Raw genomic sequence first — 23,070 nt, forward strand, 5'->3', positions numbered from 1 at the left:
TATTTATAGGATAATCCTAACCAGATGAAAACGCTCAATATATGGCATAGAGCATAAATATAAATTGGAAAGTTAAACAAATTATAACGTCAATGCAAAGTAGATTCGAAATTACAACATTTATTATTCGATACAAGGATACACATGAAAATTTCCTAACTCTAGAGTTTCAAAGAATGGCTCTTCTCTTCAGAGGAAGAATAGTTGGTAAAATAGTAAGTGAATGGCTGTAATTTTGCTAGTCAGCACATAAATCGAAAACTTTATAAAATTGGGGGGGGGGGAGAAGGTAATTTTTAGAAGGAAATTTTTACGTGTATCCTTTGTCTCGAACAAGAAATGTTGTCATTTCTAATCTACTTTTGATATTACAAAATTTAAATTTTCCAATGTTACAGAAAACCAGAAAAACATTGGTCCCATCGGTTTAGAATAAAAAAAACAAAAACAAAGGGGACCAATATCTGGTTGCCTATGTTAGACTCTTCAGCATCTGTTTATATCCGTCTCCCCGAAAATGATATCTCACACACTCTTATTCTGATATTTTCTTAACTGAGCACCCTGTTGTGGTTCTCTTCAATTAACCTTGAATATATATATATATTTCTTAAGAAACATCTCCAGAATTATGAATTTCTCAAAATTTAGAATTTGAGCTAAATAAAAAAAAAATAAAATAAAATAAAAAAATAATGAGTTTTTGCTTGGACTTTAATGTTGAGGTAAGAGCTTAAATGATGATAGGGAGCCATGAATAATTTTTTGTCTTTTTGTTTTTCAAGGGAATCATTAAATAGTTTGCCAAATGGTCAAGGGTCAAGATGAATAATTCAACAAGAAGCCGGATTTGATAGTAGAACGAGGTATAATGTGTTGACCACTTCAGCAAAACACCGTAACTGGACGGAGACGCATTCACACAAATCATTTTTCAGCTTTGGATTTTTCAGTTTGGCTGTCTCCGAGCTGAAAGCTTCGGACATTTCCTTTATTTTGATGTTCTCTTTTTATATGCTGTAGAACTTGATCGCTGAAAATAAAAAAAAAAAACAAAGGCATTCAATTCAGTTGGACAACAGTATATATACATACATACACACTAGCAGGGAGACCCGATGTTGTCCGGGATTGAGTGAGGATCAACAAATGTTCACCCCTCCTATACTTTTATTATCATTGGAATTGATGAAATTGCCCATTTTTCAATCAAGTCAATTAATTGCTTATTTTAGTTGATGACCCCCCACCAGCTGCGGTGTACCATGAGGAAGCTTCACATGCTTCCGCGCAGTGACTTAATCCACATTGCATTGTAGAGAACGTTCTGTTGATTTTATATGATTATCTTTAAATAATGCCTTGAATTAAAGTTTAAAATGTAAAAGTAAAGTTTCAATTGTGCTCTTAGCAGAAACATTCATTTTGGAGATGCCCCTGTCTTATTAAAGAATCTACAATTGATTTTATAGGCTGGGTCTTTCTGCTAGTGTGGTAATAAATTTCATTTGTTATTTTGATTTCAATAAGTTTATTTTCATACTTTCATGAACATATTCATTACATAAATTCAAACAAACACTTAAATTGATAAAACAAAAAAATATAAAAATCAAATCCATAACATTTAAAAACAAAAACATTACTTCCTAGTTACTTGCTTCTTCACAAGGTCAGTTTTTAATGTGGGGAAAATCCAGCTCTCCAAAAGGGACACTCTGGATAGGAACAAAAATAAAAATTGTCTCAGTTATGAAGGATTTCTCCTCCACTGACCGAGGACAGAAAAGGTCAAGTGTAGCATCAGGACAGACACTACACTACATAGGCGAATTCTGATCTGTAATGGCTTCAGTGTAATGACCGTGTCCTGAATGTGCGGCAACAAACCCGAAGAAGGCATCTCTTAAACTGTGCTTCATCAGAAACTTGATATTTGGCCGATTTCAAATGACTTACATGCTCGGTGTCTCAGATGGTTTTGTCACGTACAGCAAGTCACTTCTATAATATCATCAACTCTATAGCATGCTTAGATATGTCAGGCACTAAGTGTGGTAGACCAAGAAAAACCCGACATGAATGTGCGTAAGAAATTATTTGACTGATATAAAATCTTTGGATTTTGTAACGTAGCACCTCCTTTCTAAATAGTGTCATCATATGTCAACACTCGGGACCCATATGTTGTATGCAGACACTTGCAAAGAAAGAAAGAAAGAAAGAAAGAAAGAAAGAATTCAACTTTTTTTATATCCAGTGAAACAACAGACATTTATTTACAGGTAATTTCCAGCATAATGCCTTTGTTTCTTATTCAAAAGTCTTCTCGTACTCCAATGTGCTTAACAAGATTCTGACGTGTCGAACACGTGGTAATCTTTGTCCGGCCATGTTTAGGACATGTCTTTTCCTATCGTTTTCAGCCCATGTGTGTAACACGTCTATTTATGTCTTTCTACAGGTCATGTTTTTCATTTTTTTATAATCTTTTTCTTTTTCTTCTTCCTCGCCGTAAGATCACCTCATCCATGATTATGATGGTGGTGGGTTAGAGTTTAAAAGAATCTCAGGATTTGAAATAGCAGTTGAAGAGGCGATAGTTTATTGAAAAATTGTTCCAAATTGGAATAAGTGCTATTTAAAAGAAACATAACCGATGCTGATGTACATTTTTGTATTAAACAGTCTATGGGGGAAAAAATAATTGGCTTGTAAAAAATCAAATACCGATTTAGCAAATTAATTACTATTGATGACAAACTTTGAAAATCTTACAAAACTAGGAGTTGCTTCATATTTTTTTTAAAATGAAAATCGCTCCAGACGAGGCATGAAACCTCTTGACATAAGGAGCATAAAAAATACTACTTTAAGGTAAAAAAAACTTGCCAACAATAAGTGTTAGATGGAATAGATTCTGACTTAGAAAACAGCAATTTTCACCCTTTGTCAGAAACATCGCTCATGGAATGTGAGGGGTAAAGAAGAAAATAAGGGAGAGTTACAAGTCTACTGAAAGTGAATCCAAAGTCCATTTTCTAATTTCCTTTTGTATGAGTCTATTATTTGAAGGTGAAAAAAAATAAAAACAATGTACACACATTTGGCTGTGTAACTCGATATTTCAACTTTTTTAAATAACAGGGTGATCTAAAACTCTTGTTATATGTATATTAAAAAAAAAAAAAGAGGAACAAGTAGTGTAGAAATACAAAACACATCTATTACATAAAGGCCAGTTGTATGTTTGTATGTCCGGCTAAAACCAAAGACAACAAAAAGTTGGTAACGTTCTTTATTGGCATTGGCCCGGATGAATATCTAAAATTTAGAAAAGATCATTCATTCTCGGATCCGAAACTGGAGTAGATCGTGTCAGATATTGGGGATGGGGTGGGGGGATTTTCTGGCCAGATTATCTACTAATAAAAGGGGCATAACTGATTTTTTTTTTTTTTATCAAAAAGTTAATTCCTTTATGCCGACACGTTTCATAAAAGTTTGCTTGTGTCCAGAGAGAGGAATAGGCTGGACAGAAATACAAGAGGAGGGGGATGAAAAGAGGGAGGGAGAAAATCAAGCAGGAAAGAGAAAGAGAGAAAGGTATAAAGAGATAAAAGTTTTAATGGAAATATGTTACATTTTTGCTCCAGGCAAGGCCAGGTAGCTCTGCTAGTTCACTTTAAAGAACCCAGTAAAATAAAATAAGAGCACTAGTACAATAGAAGCAAGTAAAGAACCTGTTATGAATTCATATTGTAAACTCGGCTGTTAGAAAATCTTGTGGACATTGGTTTGTCTTTTTTTTTTTTAAAGTTTTATTTGAACAGAACAAAGAACGAAAACTGAAAGTATATGAAAGAGATCTAGAAGGAATAAATTGGAGGGAGAGATACTATTTACATATTTAGCCAGGCTGACTTTTAGCCGCCTGTTCCACCTGCATTCTGCATCTGTTCTCATCCATGCCCATGGGCTGAGAGAGAGCAAACTGCTCATCTGGGTGAAAGTCATATGATTTCCGACTTCTGCTCTTGGGCTCCCCAACCTTTTCAGAGTTACCACCCCCAACTGTTTCGACGTCTAATACTTAGTTTGTTCACCTTCACCTTCATCCATCAAGAATGTCGGGTTACCATAATATACATTTCACATGCTGGCATGTGTTGGACGGCTTTAAGAAATTACCCCCCCCCCATTTTCACCCCAAACAAGGCACATTGCCATTTTGATGTAGGGGGCTACTATCGGGAACATAATTGCAGGGATACTATGCAGGGAGTTGAGCAGCGAGATATCTGTTCACATTACACTTGAACTTCTGTATATCAGTACAGTCGAAAAAAAAAGGAACCTGAAAGGGAGTTCCAGAGTCTAGCAGTTCTGGAGAAGAAACTGTTAGAGTAGAAGGCCTTCTTACATCTGCGGGTCCCTGTGTAAAGGTGGGATTTTGCTGCTTGTCGGGTTTGTCTGGTGTATTTATGTTGAGGGGGTACAAGAGCTCGTAGTTCATCAGAGCATCCTCTATTAAAATACTTGTAGAATTGGCAGAGGGATTCAACATTTCGTCGATGGGATAGAGGTTGAAGCTTGGATGACAGTTCACGACCTATCAGGTTGGCAACTCTTTTGAACCCTGTCCAAGAGTGAAAGATGCACCAACCCAAATGTGACAACAATACTCCATACATGGGTGAATGGTGGCCTTGTAGAGGTACAGGATACTTCCAAAGTAATCTATCCCTGGTCAGATTTTATTCATCCCACTTTCCTGTAGTTCAATTTTTATCACTTTCTCCCATATTTTCCTAAACCTGCCACCTCAACTGGTCTACATCTACTAACCCAAGAATTCTTGTTCATTCCTTCAATGTGGCCATACTATCTAAGTCTACTCTTCTGCACACATCTTCCTATATTGCTCACATTTAATCTTCCTCTGAGATCAGTAGATCTAAGCCTGGTTTTAAAACTCACATTTTGAAAACCCAGCACACTAAGTGCAAAAAAAATGCCTGTCAGTACTCCCCAGTAAGGGTGCCTAAGGTGATTAGTCAGGTAAATAGGTATTTATCCTTCCTACCGACCACACAAAGATGCAACACAAGGTCAGAAAGTGAGAAGAGTAAATTCAACACCTAACAAAGCACTCTGGCTTTTTAAAAATTGTCTGGGAAGCTCCATCGCCATTCTCTGGTTAGAGTGCCTCAGCCAGTAAGCAATAAACTTAATCTACCCGAAAAATGGAAGGCAACAACCTGAGAAGGTGGACCTCCTAGGACTACTTAAAACCACACCCAGCCCGACAGATGCAAGGTCATTCCTTACCCAAAAATGGCCAGGACTCTTCAAGACTGTCTACGACGTATCGTCAACTGAATGAATATAACCTGTGCCAGATAAGTAATATAATTGTTCTTTTAGCTAACAAGGCTTTCAGACAACTCTGTACTTTATTTTCGGATATTGTAAAGTAAAGAAATGAAGATTTATTATTCATATTATTTGGATTATTCAAACTATGTTTCTCATCTTGAGTTTTATTTTCGTAATGTTTTGGTTGATGTAACCTTCGACCTTCTCCAGGTGTAGCATCTTGCTGAACTCCAACTGCTTACCCAAGCCGGGAAACCTGTCTGATAAAGCTGGGGAATATGTCTGCCAATGCCAGGACTCTACATGGAATTTCGAACAGAACCCTTTATTTAATCCACAGGGGTTGCATGTTCTTGTTCTATCAGCCGGAGTTTGACAAGATACACCTGAAGAAAGTCGCAGGTTATATCGACTGAAACTTTGTGAAAAGAGCATTCAAGATGAAAACATAAGTCTTAACAAAGTAAAAAAAAAACATAAGTCTTAAAAAAAACATAAGTCTTAAAAAAAAACATAAGTCTTAAAAAAAAACATAAGTCTTAAAAAAAAACATAAGTCTTAAAAAAAAACATAAGTCTTAAAAAAAACATAAGTCTTAAAAAAAACATAAGTCTTAAAAAAACATAAGTCTTAAAAAAAAACATAAGTCTTAAAAAAAAACATAAGTCTTAAAAAAAAACATAAGTCTTAACAAAGTAAAAAAAAAACATAAGTCTTAACAAAGTAAAAAAGTAATTCAAGATGAAAACATAAGTCTTAACAGTACAAATTTACAAAAAAAAGTCTTCACGCATAATCTTTCTTGTATAGGAAATAAGAAATCATAAAAAGTACCGTTAATAAAATTCTTACCTCTGATGTCTTTTGAAACTGCACTGCGAACAACGATAAATTGCATTTTGGTACTTTTTCCAATGGTATTCAATATCGGATATGCTTTTCTTTGTCGCCAAGCATACCGGACATTTGTACAGTTTTTTTCCTGTCTTTGAGCATTTAGTTTCGACATACAGATGACTTGAAGCTGTTCGTTTCGATTCGGTACTCTTTGATCCAGACGCGGATTCCTTTTTGGACGAACTTGTATTTTTTTTGGACGATTTAGACGCTGATTTTTTTTCTAAAGGAAAAGGAGGTCTCGGCAAAACGCCTTTTAACTTTGCAGGAACAATTTTTTTGGCGGAGCTTTTTTCCTTGCTGCTGCTGCTTTTGCTGTCGCTTTTGTTTGAAGTTGAGGGTGGAACGGACACCGAAGACGTCTTCAGCTTTTTGGTCTTCGAAGACAGTTCTGTAGAATCAGTAGATGGATTCAATTTTTTTTTGCTTTCATCTTTCTTATGGGCCTGGGAATGGGAACTTGAAGATTTTACATTTGAAAGAGGCTTCTGAGTGACGCTTTCTGTTTTTTCACTCTTAATGTTACCGTTCAACAGCTTGAGCTGCTGTTTCTTGAGCTGATCACGCAACTCTAACAACGTAACGTTCTCACAAGAGCTGCACAGCGACGGTTTCACTGGCTCTAAACTTGTCGCTTGATTTTTCCTTTTCTGAATGATGGATTTTAATGTCGACAAAGCTTTCAATGATGTTAACAAAGTTTGATTAGTGTCGGATTTGCCAGCACTGTCACCAGGAGTGTCGTTATTCTTGCTTGGTTCACCTTCCTCTTTATTACCGTGCCTCTTGGCCACGTGATCTTTCAAGTGGTGTTCAAACCAGGTAACAAATTTGCATCGAGTACATTTTAAAAGTTTTAATCGTGCATGGGTGCGCCAAATGTGTATTTTGCAGTCGACCCTTTGATCTGTACTGTAATAGCAAAATGGACAGGAAAAACCTTCGAGCGAGTTCCCTGTGATCGCCTCTTCGACTAATTTGATCTCTCGATCACTGATTTGGTGTTTGTATTCCTTCATATGTTCTAAAATCATGTGTTGGAGAAATAACACCTCCGTCTTTAAACTGCAGGTGAAACCACACATGGAGCATTTCTTCTCCTTTCGGTCAACGTCAGTTGAAGTCTCGGATTTCTTTTCCGGAGGCTGCTCATCAGTTTTGTCGACAACTGAAGCAGAAAGCGCCATCGATGCAGATTCCATCACGTTGCTTGTGTCCTCCAACATCACATTACTAGAACTTTTTTTCTTTTTAGTATCCGACTTATCCGAACTTGTGGATTTCGATCTCTTCCTGGAACTTTTAGGTAGCGGTTGAGGATCCTCCGTTGGTGGTACAGTGATATCGGTTGTAGATTTGTTCTTTTTTAGTTTTGAAGGCACTGAAGCGGCGGCGGGTTTCTTTTTCATGGCTTCTGTCAGTAGGGGAGCCTTTAAAGAGCCCACAAATTCTTCTTGAGTATTGACGGCTACAAACTCATTGTTATTGTCAAGTTCTATGATTGGCAACTGAAGAGACTTTATTCGTGGCGACTGGTTTCTGTGGATCCGCCAGCAGTGTGTTGTGATTTTGGAATGGGAATAAACTCGTAGGCCACAGTCTTGGCATTCCCACAGCGGCCACTTAAAATGATCGCAGAGTAAATGCAAGTGCATCCGATAAAGGGTCTTGGATACGTGGTGGCAAATGATGCAGCTCAGCTGCTTCGATTGAGATGGTTGGTTGCTAAAGGTGTAACATTTCTGCAAGTGTACGTCTAACAATGAACCCCCAAGACTGATTTCGTGCAGCTGAGAAGGAGCTTGAATTTTCTCATCAGAACTCTCCTCGGTGCAAGGAGAATCTGTCGCACCATCATCTCTATTTACGTCTTCAAACGTTGAATTGTTCTTATCCAATATGGATTCACTTTCTGCAATCAGAACTGGTGCCTCAAAACTAGGGGACTGCGACCTGTGGACATTAGCGTTTCTTTCCATTCCGCCGAACAGCTGGAAGACGTTTCTTTCTTTCCCGGAACCTAACGACTGGTCAGATGACACATTCTTTATGTCGCTCATTTCATTGGGCCAGTTTGTACGTGTCAGCATGACCTTTACCTCAGAGTGCAGTTTGTAGTTCTCCTTCATCATACGATCTTCTTTCGCGACTTGGCTTCCTTCATCCTTATCAACATCTTTTGCTTCAAAAGAGTCTCTTCGCTGGACACTAGCGTACAATTTTGACAAAATGTCGTTACCTTCCTGTGTCTTTTCATCAACGTGCGACAGCAACTCAACTAAGATAGACTGCTTCTTTTGCGATGTGTTCATTTGTATCTCCCCAGCATCACTGTTACACTTGGCAGCGGCAATCCTACTCACAGTGTCATCGATAATTGAATTATTGAGCATAGAAGAGGACACGTTTTTCATAGAACTAGTATCCATCTCGTCATCTTGGCTGTATGTCGACCCGCCATGAACACCCAGCGTTGGTATCGAGTTTATGTTGCTGATCAGATGGTTCAAGTGATTGATCGGCGAATAATTGTTGGCCGATTTTGCCTCCCTGCTAGCCGACTCGTTAGATTTTATCACTGTTGCTCGTTTGCTCGCATCATTGCCTTCCTGCTGTTCATCGAAACCGATTTTAGATGTCTGCAGCATTGCGTTCGCGTCTTGTGCAAGTATTTCCTTACTGAGCAGTTTATTTTGAGATATCGTCTTGCAGATTATCTGACTGGAGACGACAATCTTGCGTGGGGTGTTTGGGTGACGTGCGGCGATATGTCTGAGCATGCGTCGGCGATAGGTGTCTCGTGCATCGCAAGAGGGGCATTTGATGAACTTGAGCAAATTTTTATTCAAGTGTTGGATGAGTAGTTCCATGGAGGAAAAACCTTGCTTGCAGTACCGACACAGGAAACTGTTGCTTTTGGCATGATTAGAGCGTAGATGTTTCTCGAATTGTAACAACATATTGGTCGCATATTCACATGCCGCGCATTGGTACAGCAGAAAGAGGGTTTGGTTTGTGTGGCCATCAAAGTGTTTCATCAGAAGTTCTACACTCGATGCACAATGGTGGCAATGGATGCACAGAAACCTTTCCTCGTGGCAATGGCACGTCTTAAGATGCTCAAAGAATTGTTCGGATTCTATGGAGGAGAATCTACAATTGGAAAAACCACAAACGTAAAACCCACCTTCGTTTTGGACATTGGCAACACTGAGGTTTTCAAAACATTTTTTTACAAGTTTCTCGTCAGTAAATTGATTTTCTTGAATTTCTAATTTTGGAATTTCGGAATTTGTAAATTCTGATTTTGGAATTTCCAATTTTGGAATTTCCAATTTCGGAATTTCTCTTTCTGTCAAGCGGTTAGTCTTGATCTGTTTTTGATGTTCATCTTCATTTTCTTTAGATTTTCTAAACAAGGACACTTTCTCGGTTTGATCAGAATTGGCATCTACAGAACTGTCATCGATCACAATCACCGCATCCCCTTTCGAGATATTTTTTCCATCTTGATTTGGTGTCGCTTGATACTCATCATCCGATTCTTGATTGCTCAAATCAATCACAGGATTCTCCTTTGGCAAAACGATCTGCATGTGGAAATATGTTTTCCCATTCGTATCAGTTTTCCAGTAGACATTAAGCATCTTCGTTTCTTTGTCCAGCTTGCGGATGCAGCTTTCGATGTTTGACAGGATGGGGCATTCCTTCCCCTTCAGCGGCAAACCGTCATAATGGTCGAGGGAGCAAATCTTTTCATGTGAATGAAAATGCCACATTATATGCGCATTCAGTAGATTAAGGTTTGCGTAGATCTTTCGACATGCCTTACAAATATACCTGCCAAGTCGTATCACAAATGTTATCTTCTTATAACCTTGTTTCGTCAGCACCAACGACGGAGTCTCTTTATAACCTGGAACACTATCCACGGCAACATTGTCATCGGTTAATTGTTTCGATCCAACAATTTCAATATCGTTGTTGTTTGCGTTCACGCAACTATTTGTTTTGGTTGTATTTGGAATAAGAAAATTCCAAGATTTTACTAGCTGTAACTCTTGCCTGGAAGGAGTGATTGCATGGTTATCGCCAGACGCTTCATTATTAGGATAGTGCCGAACAAGTTGCACTCGATATCGGAGATCTCTTTGAACGGTCCACTTCCATGATATTTTCAGGATGTAGAAGTCGTCTTTGTCGATGTTGATGCTCGACATCATAGGCGGAATGATTCTATCCATTATATTGCATTCTTTTTCATTGACACAACGGCTGTGTTTGGGAAGATTCAACGCATGGAGGTGATCGTAGACATGTTGCGGAAGTTTTGTGGTATCCATGCGCTTGTTACACTTCAAGCATACAAAAAGCTGCGATAAAATGCAAAATATCAGACATTCGACATTTTGGGATTGATCTTTTAGAGGTGACATCATCGGTATAGAATGTCTGCTCTCTGGCGGTACATGGAGATCCTTTGGCAAATCGTTAGAATCATTAACCGTTTGGTTGGCGACGACAGCATCTTTGTCTTTGGCTGGTGCTGTGTTGAGTAATAATTCTAGATGAAGAGAAGAGACGTCTTTGGAGCAAGAATTATGAAGCATGGTGAAGATTTCCTTGACAGCAGGGCACTGCGAGGAATCTTTGTTGGACAAACAAGACTTGCACAGCAATTGCATGCTAGATATATGGAAATGGCGCCAAACATGTTGCTTGAAGAAGCACTCCTTTTTAAAAAGCTTAGAACAGCTGAGACAAAGGAAATAGTCTTCAATTAGTACGAAAGATAATCTGCAGGATTCTTCACCAGCATATGTTGTCGAGTCTGGGGAAACGGTACGCGGCACAGTCTTACTGGTGGTAAGTTCTTTATTGCTGGGTTTTTGTATGCTTTGAGTGGAATGTTCTTTTGCGCATATTTGTTCGGAAATCAGATCTTTAGAATCGTGTTTGTTCAAAACTTCCTTTGGAGATGTTTCAGCAGTTTGATTTATCGTATCGGATAAGTTAGTTTTGGTTTCTTTCAAAATCGTCTTGTCACTTTCATTGAAAGTTTTCCCGGAATCTATCTTTGGATTTTTCTCCTTAAAATCCGTTTTACTGATATCCTTGTCTGCGAAGAATTCTTCCGTTTTACTAATTTTCGTATTTGTTGACCAGCTGTCGTTGCTTGCGACATCGAGACTCCTGCTGTAGGAGCTATCCCTTTTGTTAAGATCATTTTCTTTACATTTGTCCACTTCTTCTTTCTTCTTTTCCGTGTTGGTTGAACTGATTGCACTCACCGCATTGTTTCGGAGTTCCTGGCTATGGAAATATGATTGCGCCTCGGAAGCACCATTTATTCTATTTAGACCTTGGTTTGATCTTTTCTCTGCGGTTGGAATGGAAGAAGTTGGTTTATCAGGTTGAGAATCTGGTAACGCCTCGCGGTTTAATATTTCGTCATCTTTCGTGCCAGATTCCTCATCACTTGAGCTCTCATCTATCAGTAGCTTCCCTTCCAGGCTGCTGTCAAGATCACATGACATTTCTTCATCCAAATTGTCATTGTACAAGAGAAAGTCTTCACTCGGTAGCTGAATCTTCGACTTTAAGTCAGTAGCAGCCGTCTCGCGAGGGTCAAGGTTACATGATGAAGGCGAATCTGTTGTGGCTACTTTGGGGTCTAAATGTGCATTAGAGCTCTCAAAACTATTTGTTGTCTCCGGTATTGGTACCCGTGACGAGAGGGGTTTATCAACAACATCAGTTTGTTTACATGGAGTATCGGCAGTCGAGTGTTGTGTCACTGATGGGATAGACTGTGTACTTGTTGTGGGTTCACGTTGTATCGTTTTAGAATACTGATCTGAAGTCATCATTTGGTAGTCCGTATCAAGTGACTTGGGCAGCCACAAATGTCGAAATCTTTTGATTCTCTGGTTTTTAAGCAGATGGTCATTGTAAACCTAAGAAAAAAAATAAAAAAATAAAAAAAATAAATAAAAATTACAAAAAAAATTTAAAACATATACCCGCAGCAAAAACAAAGAAATTATTCAAAGGTATGAATGGTTTCTTTAGAGTCGTTTTGTTTTTAAACCTTTTTTTAGCTATTACAAACAGAAAATTTCACAAGTTACCGACAAGAGTTAGTTAAAATATATATATTTTGATTACATTTTACAGGAAATCCATGTGTATTTTGTTAAAGTTTTAAAATGTTTTCCTAAAAATATATTTTAATACAAAAAAAAACTATTGGAGAGTCCTGTCCACACAAGGAAAATATTATTTTTTTTTTTTTAGACAAGGTTGGGGTGGGGTGGGGGGGGTAATTCTATTTATAGTGGCTGCAACTACTCCTTCCTCCTTGTGCCTCCTTCCAAAAAAATTATAAAAGAAAATAAAAATAGACAGATTTGAATCTTTATCACAAAACTACCTGAGGTATTTTGTGATAAAGGGATGCAACTCCACAATAATACTATGCAATTTTAGAACAATTTATTTCGATTTTAATTTCAATACAAGGTGGAACAATCAATTTGTCGCCCTAAAGAAAACACTATAGCTTTATTTTAAAACTTTTATTGAACAAATCAATTCAGGTAACTTGATTATGTAGTAGAAATGACATCTATTTAATGTAGCTGCCTTCAGCTTCAATCACTGCATCGATATGGGTTTGGAACTGGGAGCATGCCTTTCCACGAGCACTGACGGGAGCTCGGCAGATGGCAGCGGTCAGGCTGGCTTTGGTGTTGTAGGAGGTTATGTTGGTGATGTTCTTGATGTATGACCAAATGAAGTCCAGTGGGTTGAGGTTGGAGGAGGGGAGGGACCAGTGAGAGAAGGGTATGAAATCATAGCACTCCTTGGGTCTCTTTAAACTTGTGGACTGGTGCCAAGTCCTGCTGCCACACCCAAGGTCTGCCAGTGGCCACCTGATTGCACCAGGCGATCACCACATTCTTCAGCATATCCAGGTACACTTTGGTGTTGACTTTCAAGCCAATTTCGAAGGTGTGAGGTGGCATGATGTGGCCCTCACTTGAAACCACACCAAAGACCAAAACCGTCGCCAGAAACTGTTTTCATCACCCTGGGCATGTCCCTCAAGCATTGAACCGTCCAGATTTGCATTTTGAGGGTGCTGGCAATGGTCCTGTTGTCATAACTTGGATCGGTAGAGAGCATGAGTTGTACAGCAATGCATCTTTGATCTCGCTCGTTGAAATATGATAGAAGGCTTATATTGCTTTTGGGATTTGTACAAAACTGGCCAACTAGTAAATGGTTTGCAACAATAAAAAGAAAACCGTTTTGCATTAAATGGAAATGGAATCATGCCGTCTTGTCTAGGGTGACAATTTTATCGTCCAACCCTGTATTTAAAAGATATTTTAATGATATTTTTATTACGACAGAAAAAATATTTTAACATTATTTTTTTCGATTTTATCTTTAGTATTTTGACACAAACTTTTACTGGACATAAAGAATACAATTTTCAAGACCTACTCCATATTCTCAAAGACATTTCTAAGTAATAATAGAAATAAGGCCATTCCAGGACAAAAGACAAATTTCATGGACTTTTCAAGCCTTTACGAACCCTGTTTTATGAAAACAAGCATCCTCTTGTTATCGTCAAGGGTTTTCAAGTAGGCACAATGCAGACAACCTCAAATTTGAACATCCAAATATTTCAGATTCGCATTAAATTAAATCCATAGTCATTAGATGCCGGTGTAACCTCCTACCTTCAGCTGTAAAAGTCATCATGTTTGGCAAGGAGAGAAAGTGGTGGTGGTGGGGGGGGATTTAACTACATTCCACGGTTTCATACTTTTGGATCTAGTTGAAAGTAAATTCACAAAAAATAAATAAAACCAATAAAATTATCAATCAAAATGCAATGGGGGATATTATTTCTAAATTGTTCATGAGTTAAATCTTAATTAAATCCATTAACCAATTATGAATTCTTAGGGACCTAAAACTTTTATGGAAACAAGTACCCTCTTGTTTTCATCAAAGGTTTTTAAGTAGATACAACCTAAGATTTGAACATCCAAATATTTCAGATTTGCATCAAATCTAATCTATAGTCATTAGACTCCAATTAAACTTAAGCCTTACATTTCAGAGATTTCCTGAATTAAAATCATATAATGGATTTTGATAAAAAAAACTGGAATAAGGATTCTAAACATATGGCTTAGTATCGTTTTGATTTTAATCTATTATTGAAAGGGTATTCTAGTTTAATGTACATAGATCAATTTAATATATTTCTCATTAATTCGACTTTGATAACAGTGGGCAGGGCTGAGCATATCAACTTTTTTTACTGCTTGTATGAGCATGTTCTCTGCCATTGGCTTCACTCAATTGTAGCAGTTCAATTATGATCCAGCCATTTTTTGCTCAGCTACACATATCTGAGAGAAGGGTGTATGTTGAGAACATTCCCCTTTTTTGGGCAAATAATACAAGAATATTTTTCCTGGAGTATAATCATACGAGAAAGAAAAAGGAAAAGAAAAACAAAAAATATATAAACACTTTAACAAGGGGAGTGGGGACTTACCTATGAGGTAATCTTCCATCCAACTCCCTCAATTGCCAATGCAACAAAATACATTTGCTTAAAAGTGAAACAAGAAAATAAAATAAATTAAACGTCCAAATACAGAAAAAAAAATAAATAAATAAAGAAAACAAAAATGTACCAAATAAATCAGTAAAACATTGAAATAGAATTAAGTGCGTGGCATTAAAATCAAGAAAATAAAAAGCATACTTATATATAACTATTAGCAAATATGCGCTTCTGAGTAAGAGTTATCTGCCCCTGATAAAGGAAATCAATAGAGAGCTATATCTATCTACCTAAAAATGTTTTTTTTTGTGTGTATTGATATTCATATTAAAAACTTTTTTCTATTTATTTTAAAAGAAAATACAACTTTGTTATATATGGGTTGTGCAATTGCATTCATCTGCAAAAGATCTAGCTAATTTGCATAATCTTTTAAACATTCATTTTAATTAATTCCCTATTAGTTTTTTCGGTTATCTTATGGGATGATAATCTTTAGTTAACTATTACGTGTAATTATATTCATGCAGATATTCTACATGATTTATACTTGTGTAATATTTGCGTATATAGTTTATAGTAAACACAAAACTCTTTCCATATATATTTATGCATAGATATATATTTTTGTTTAAAAATCTTACCTACCAAACTCCTCCTAGAGTTTTTGGTCTACAGACATGAAACTTCATATATAAGGTATTTTTAACGCATGCGAAACTATATTTGGATTTTAGCCAGGGAAATCGGTACAAACGTGTGAAAATTTAACAAAAAAAATTTAATTTATCAGCTGATGGTCGAACGCTGGCATTACGAATATGCATGCATAATGTAGTACCTATTGGTTCATGTTTTAATTTTTAGCCTTGCAGCAAACCTGTCTTCATAGCTCAGTCATTAATAGCAGAGGAAAAAATAAATTGTAAGCTAAACGTTTCGGTCTCGATTCTCGATGGTGGAGCACATTTTTTTTTTTTTTTTTATACTTTAAATCATTCCTATATATTGGGTCCAATATAATATAATAAATACAGAATCTGCATTAATCAAAATGCCATATCTAAGCATATTTTACGGCCGGGCAATGCTGGGCGCCCTGCTAGTATAAATATATGATAAATAAATGACAAAAGTTTATATTCAGAATTTCAAGAAGTTGACCATCTTACAATTTATTCCTTTAAGTACATTGACATGCACAATTCGTGACAGCATCTGTTTCATAGCATAAAATCATTCATTTAATTATTATATCAATCAATGAATCTATTCTGCCCTTAACTCCTTAGAAGGAAAAACATCTGTCAATTCATTAAAAAAAAAAAAAATAAATAAATAAAATGCATACGAGCATGATTACAAAAATTCAAAAATTCAAACATGGCGTAATAAAAGAAAAAATTAAAGGTAATTGCAACTTCTTTCCCAATTTTCGAATTTTGTAATTGTTGTGTTCAGAGAATGGGATGTAAGGATGATTGGATATTCTGATAACAAGTAAACCAACTCCTAATTTAAACAGAATTTATTGACAGCAGAAAAAATATGATATTTAGCGTCAAGCGAAGCCGCTATATTGTTCTCAGTTCCCTGTGGACCTCTCTAGTCTTTTCAAAGATCTACAAAGGGGTGATAACTCTTACTTTCTTTAGAGTTATTCCTCCTTTTATCGTTATAACACCTCTTTGAAATATGATGCTTGTAGGATGTTTGATGGGAGTTTATTTGTAGAGTTGAAGTTGGTTTACACCTTCGTTGTATCCTTCGGGTTGGGACCTTTCTTCTTAGACTTGTTTTGTTTACTGTATTTTGCTTGAACCCTGAAGTAATTCGTGTCCAGTAAAATATTTAATGGAATGATTATGTTATTTGATTGTCCCTTTGGAAGATAAGAGTGACAAAGTTGATTTACATTTCTGACCCAAATAGATGATTGTACATCTACATCATAGATTACATTACCAGAACGACGTACTACGTGACTATGTGCCCATTTTTCTTTACCATTGCGGTAGTCGATACAGGTTGTCCTGGTAGGAATTTACGTGACCTTGCTCCATGATGATGATTGAATTGGTTTTCCATCATACTGTTTTTCTTGGGAAGATTATTTTTATTTGATGATGGCTGAATAGAATCCATTGGTAAACATTTTTCTATTCATCAGTGCTTCAGCAAGAGAATTTCTATTTGGGCAATTTAGATTTGGGGTAGTTCTTTAGCTACTTAGAAATATTTCTATGATCTCGAGTATTTTTTCCCCCCTTATCAAATGGCCAAGCTGAACGCTTTGTTTACACATTTAAGAGAGCACTGAAGTTTCAGTGCTCTCTTAAATGTGTAAACAAAGCGTTCAGCTTGGCCATTTGATTGTGGATGGGATAGTGGAGATCTGAAATGCTGAATACTGTTTTGTTTACAGAAATTAGATTGTGCTGAGGTAAATGCAGTACTATTATCAAAAACTAAAATTTCAGGAATGCCCAACCTGCTGAAAATTTCTTGTAGTTTCTTTTCAATTTCATTTGATGCTGCATGGTTCATCTGGAAAACTTCTGGCCACTTACTGTGAGCATCAACCAGTATTAAGTAATGTTGTCCATTAATTGATCCTGCGAAGTCCATGTGTAGTCGTAACTAAGGCATTTCTGGGGTAGGCTATGCAGGCAATGTTGTTTTCAGAGGAGACTTCGCAACCAGTTGACATTTGGTACAACTTTTTACAAGTTCCTCTAATTGCCTGTCCGTCTTTGGCCAATACACATAGCCATGTGCCAAGGCTTTCATTTGATTAATTCCTTGATGTCCATAGTGGAATTGCTTGGGAACTCTGTTCTGGAGTTTGAATGGGACAACAACACGTTCTCCAAAACAAAATGTTCCATTGATCTCAGATGAAGAAAATCTCTGAAAAATGGTTGAAGTTGCTGGTCAGTGCATGTTTTTGACCAGTGTGTGAGATAAAAATGTCGAACTTTCTGTAGCCTCCTGGACCACCTCTGAAGTGACAGGTAGCGATCTCACTATGGAAACAAGTGCAGAGACAACTTGAGGTTCCACAGATATAGCAGTGATGTTTCTTCCACTACTTTTTGATGAGAAGATATGAATCTGGATAATGCTTGGCCAATTTTACTGCCTGGTTGGTACTTTATAGAAAAGTCGTTATCTAAAAGCATAGTTGCCATCTTTATAAACGGTTTGCTGTATAAACTGGAATTCCTTTCTTGGAACCAAAAATACTTAAGGGCTTGTGGTCTGTGATCAGAGTAAAATGCCAGCTACATAGCATTTTGTGAAATTTCTTTACAGCGTAGATAATTGCTAGAGTTTCTTTCTTAATTTGGCTATACTTTTGTTCAGTAGGTATCAACGGCTTTGATGCGTGTGCAATGGCTTCTTCGCTTCCCCCAGGAAAAATGTGATATTACTGCTCCGACTCCATAATCTTAAATATCTGTCAAAACAGTAATGTCTAATGATCGATTGTAGCGTGTCAGCAATAAATCAGAACTAAGGGTTTTGATTTTCTCAAATGATTCTTTGCATGCACTTGACCAGTTCCATTTGGTATCTTTTTGTAAAAGATTATTCAGAGGCCCCCATGACTTGTGCAGTTCGGGTAAGAAAGAACCATAATGACTTACAAGGCTCAGAAAGGATCGTAGTGTTGCAACATCCTTAGGAGCTGCCATGTGCTTTATTGTCTGAATATTATCCGAGTCAGATTTTCGCCCATTTTTGTCAAATATGAATCCAAGGTATTTCACAGAAGTTTGGAAGAATTTGCATGTGTCTGGTCTTCAGTGAAATCCATATTGTTGAATTTGATCTAGCATGGAAGTAAGATGATGCAGAGGTTCCTCTTGGGATGTGCCTGTAACGATAATATAAGTGTAGGTGGAAACTCCTGGTGATCTTATGAACATTGTATTCATAGTTTGTTGGAATATCGCTGGAGCTGACTTGACCCCAAATGGAAGGCGGTTAAATTGTGGGTGTTAATAGTGAGAAGATTTTTGGTATCTTCATCGATTTCCACTTGATATGCATCTGTGAGGTCAAGTTTTGCAAAACAAGTTCCACGATTAAGTTTTGAGAACAGATCTTCCGGTACGGGTAGTAGATACTGATGTGTCTCCAGTTTGTCATTTAGTCTTGTGCTGAAATCTGCACATAGGCATACTTTGCCGTTAGCCTTCTTCACAATGACAATAGGTGCTGCCCAGGATGAGTAACTTGTAGGTTGGATTACTCCTTCTTGTAGACGATCCAATTCTTTTTCTACTATAGCTAAAAATGCGTATGGTACTGGACACTTTGGTCTGAAGACTAGCTTTGCATCTGCCTTCAGTTTTAAAGTCACTTTAACTTCAGAACAACATTCAAAACCTTGAAAAAAAGCATTGAACTTTGCCTTAAGTATGTTCTTAAAATGTACTTCAGCATCTGCTGTAACATGAAAAGAATTGGAAATTGACTTTAGGAGAATATTGAAAAGATCAAGAATCAGGGTTGATTCATCAGAAACAGCATACACCTGAAATTTTTTTTTTTTTTTTTAAAGGTTTTTGGAATCTTCATCAATTTCCATTTGTTGATATGCATCTGCCAAGTCCCAGTTTTGCAAAAAAAAAAGTTCAATTGTTGAGTTTTGAGAACAGATGTTTTGGTACGGGTAGTGGATACTGATGTGTCTTCAGTCTGTCATTTAGCCTTATGCCGAAGTCTGCACATCGGCATACTTTGGCATTATTTCAGCATATTTGACAAAAATTGTCTGTAGCATTTTTCTTTAATTTCAAACAATTGTAACGAATATTAAATAATGATGCTGACTCACCAAAATATTAAATAAAGATGCTGATTCACCAAAAATGTCCGATAACTGTGCTATCATATCAAATGTGAAATTTTTTTTTTATGAAGGATGAAGTTTGAATATCTTTCATGTTCTGCTGCGCCAGCTTGTGAAGTAGTAAAGTACTCTCCATGTGTCATTCATGCAAACTTGTGTTGAAACGTATCCTTCGACCGTCCATACCAAGCAGTAAAAGTTTGTTTTGAATCCGGATTGAACAAAAAATCTGTTATTGTGCTTGCTATGGTGTTCAAAGAAATTGATTTTGGTGTTTCGATTAATTGTTTGTGCCAAAGTTTCAATTAAACTGTTTTGAGTCTTTAAAAATTCTCGCTGGTTTCATAAAATTTTTCAAATTTGGATCCATAACGTAAATAATTCCAATTTTTTTTTCTTTCTGTCATTTGTGCACAAAATATTTTTTTCCCTCGTTTGTTTAAAAAAAAAAAAAAAAAAAAAAAAATTGAAATTGTGGAACAATCTGGATTTAGTCATGATTGTGGCATTCATACTGGGTCAGTTAGACCGGCTCTTTCCAACAAGTTCACCATGTCCCCAATACTGGCTGACCAGACACGGTGATTCAAGGTTGCTTCCATTATGAGTGGAAGTCATTCGCAGTTCCGACAACAAACCCTGTAAAAGGTGGAGGCAAAGAATCAATTCAGCATCCTGCTTCATTATCCGGAGCCAAATTTTGAGTTGACCACCGCAACATTTCTTCCAATCTGGTGGTGGGGCTGGATCGATAACTTTACAGTCTAAGTCACCTGGGTGTAGTCAAAGAGTGTGGCTGGACCAGCAAAGTGTAAAGTAAAGATAGATTTTTTTAAAATGGAATGCATTCTGAAAGGAGTGCAAATTGTACTGTTGGAGACAATCTGTTGCCAGCGGACGCAGAGGATGTGGCATAGGCAGTGATGGTCGAATACCTCCAGTTTATCTGGATTTGAATTTGGCACACCCAGGTTTTCAACTTTTGCGTTAATCACTTAACCACTGTCTCCCCTCTTCAAATATCAAAAGTGTAATATTCTGCAAATAAATAATTCATAGTGTAGTATCTGTTATCAGGATCCAATAACAGAAGTTTTATCACCAAAATTAAAGCATACAAAAAAATACAAATTAAAAATGCATATTAATTTACTAGAAGCTGTTTATGAAATAGATATTCAAATTAGGACTCAAAACTGATTATAGATGTTTGCAGATTACTATAGATACATCATAACATTTTGAAATACTGTATGATAGAATTGAATAAGTACAACAGGTTTTGATGTTAATATAGTTGGGATAGAGGGAAAATATTTTGCATTTATTCATTTAGATATAACTAAAGTACCTGTCTCAGGGCAGGTAAAATTAATTTCCTTTACATCAATTATGCCTTTTCAACAAATGATTGCCATGGCAAATAACACCCGACCTGAGAGCATATCTTTTAAACTCCTTGGCCTAACATTCACAGATAACATGAATTGGAACGAATACTTGAGGACATTGACAAGGCTGCTGCAAAGAAGGTAGGCTCCCTCTACCGTGTGAAAAAATTACTCATACCAGAGCGCATCTTATATCTTTGCAAAGCCACATGTAGTTGCCACATCTGGGCATCTGCCATTAATCTTCACTTTTAAGAGATCAAACAAGTCTTAAGTCTAGTAGGTCCCGCACTATCAACCAAGCTCCAACCCCTGCCGCATCACTGCAATGTTGCATCCTTGTGCCTGTTTTACAAGTACTTTAATGGAATGTGCTTTGATGAACATACAGCACTCATGCCCCCTTGATGTACATACACATGCTTAATCTGACAATTAGCAAAAATCCCTTGATCTGTTGAGGTCGCTAGATGCTGAAAAAAACCTTGTAATAGTTTTTTCCCCCCCTCGGAATACTAGACTTTGGAATTCCCACCCGGTTTCCCTGACTATACCAACATGCAAAAGTTTAAATGTAATGTCAACAGACATCTCAACTTTCCTCAGTCCCCTGCTAGACATTATCCCAAATAGTAGCCTCTTGCATCCAAGGAGCAATATGCCTTGTTTAGGGTTGGAAAAAAGGTGCCTAATGATTTATAGTTCAAATTCAATGCCAATCTGATATATTTCAATTTTCAAATCGGAGGTTGTGCCCATATTATGTCACTATAAAACCTGTTTATTTCCGATAAACTGAAATTTCTGAAATATTTACTAGTGTCTAATGCGAAATCGTTGGTGTCTGAATGCCTACAAAGAGTTTCCCCTCCCATCTTTGTATCATTTGTATAAAACTTAAACAAAATATAGCCCACATCATAACCCTTTACATCTAGCAATAGTGTTCCAAAATTCATAATGCTCAGTTGATTAAATTAATATTGAATTCTATACACGAACATACTTATATAGACATCTAACATCATAAAAAAACAAAGATGCAAGTTTTTAAGTTTTAATGTCATTCCTGATGTTTTTGACAAAGGGAGAAGAATTGCTGTCTCCTGGGCCAAAAGTGAAAGTTACGAGGCTGCCGAAAGTAAACCAAAGATTCACTTTCTACTCTCGATTTGAACGAGTTTATTTGAAGAAAGGTGATAAAAACAATGTACACACATTTGGCTGTGTAACTCAATATTTCGAACTTTTAAATTTGCAATCTTGGCTCTGGGGTGAGGACAGTCCATAGCATCATAACACAGAACTATAGTTAGTGCCAAATCACCCAGAATACAGCACAGAGATTTCCTGGCCTATGATAGGCTCAAATTTGTAGATCATAATCACTTAAGACTCCGGCCTCTAAAGAGGGGCCACAGTCTTAAGTGTCAAAAATAAAGGAATCTGAGGTTTTGTGCTCTGAATCCGCAGCTCTAATATGGAACTTGTGTAATCAGAGTATGTATAGCATGTATGCGTGTGGATATATGTGGAGTGTACATATATGTGTACGTATGCGTAGTGTGCATGCATTTTCAACAAGTTCCATTAAGGCTGCCTGCGGAGCATTCTGAACATCTCTTGAGAGGATTATGGCACCAACTTCAGTGTCCTACACGAGGCCAACACCACCAGCATCGAAGGTATCATCATTAGAAACCAGCTAAGGTGGTTGGGGCACGTTGTCAGGATGTCAGGTTCCTGGCTGCCGAAACAACTCTTCTACATTCAAAGAAGCCAGGAGAAATGATATAAAGATCTTCTGAAAGCAAACCTAAAGAAATGTGGCATCAACAATAACATGGGAGACCAAAGCCATGGACAGACAAACCTGGCGGCAGACCATCACTAAAGGCACAGCCAACTTTGAGGCCAACCGATGTGTGAACTTCGAGAAGAAAAAG

The 23,070-nt window shown here is 37.1% G+C and overlaps 1 protein-coding gene across 4 annotated transcripts in view; it reads right to left on the bottom strand.

Annotated features, from left to right (window-relative positions):
• Positions 1 to 696: 696 nt before the first annotated feature.
• LOC145269506 (uncharacterized) overlaps positions 697 to 23,070 on the bottom strand; it is a 273,423-nt gene continuing 251,049 nt past the window's right edge. For all 4 annotated transcript variants that reach the window (XM_080125243.1, XM_080125242.1, XM_080125244.1 and 1 more), the window contains exons 4-6: positions 14,861 to 14,917; positions 6,232 to 12,233; positions 697 to 1,033 (exon numbers count right to left, since the gene is read on the bottom strand). In XM_080125243.1, the coding sequence (XP_079981369.1) occupies positions 928 to 1,033; positions 6,232 to 12,146 (6,021 nt within the window). In that variant the 5' untranslated portion in view covers positions 12,147 to 12,233; positions 14,861 to 14,917 and the 3' untranslated portion in view covers positions 697 to 927. The remainder of the gene's footprint in view (positions 1,034 to 6,231; positions 12,234 to 14,860; positions 14,918 to 23,070) is intronic.

The sequence above is a fragment of the Euprymna scolopes genome, chromosome 45 (assembly GCF_053919585.1).
Source record: "Euprymna scolopes isolate OS-2025 chromosome 45, ASM5391958v1, whole genome shotgun sequence".
Taxonomy (NCBI): domain Eukaryota; kingdom Metazoa; phylum Mollusca; class Cephalopoda; order Sepiida; family Sepiolidae; genus Euprymna; species Euprymna scolopes.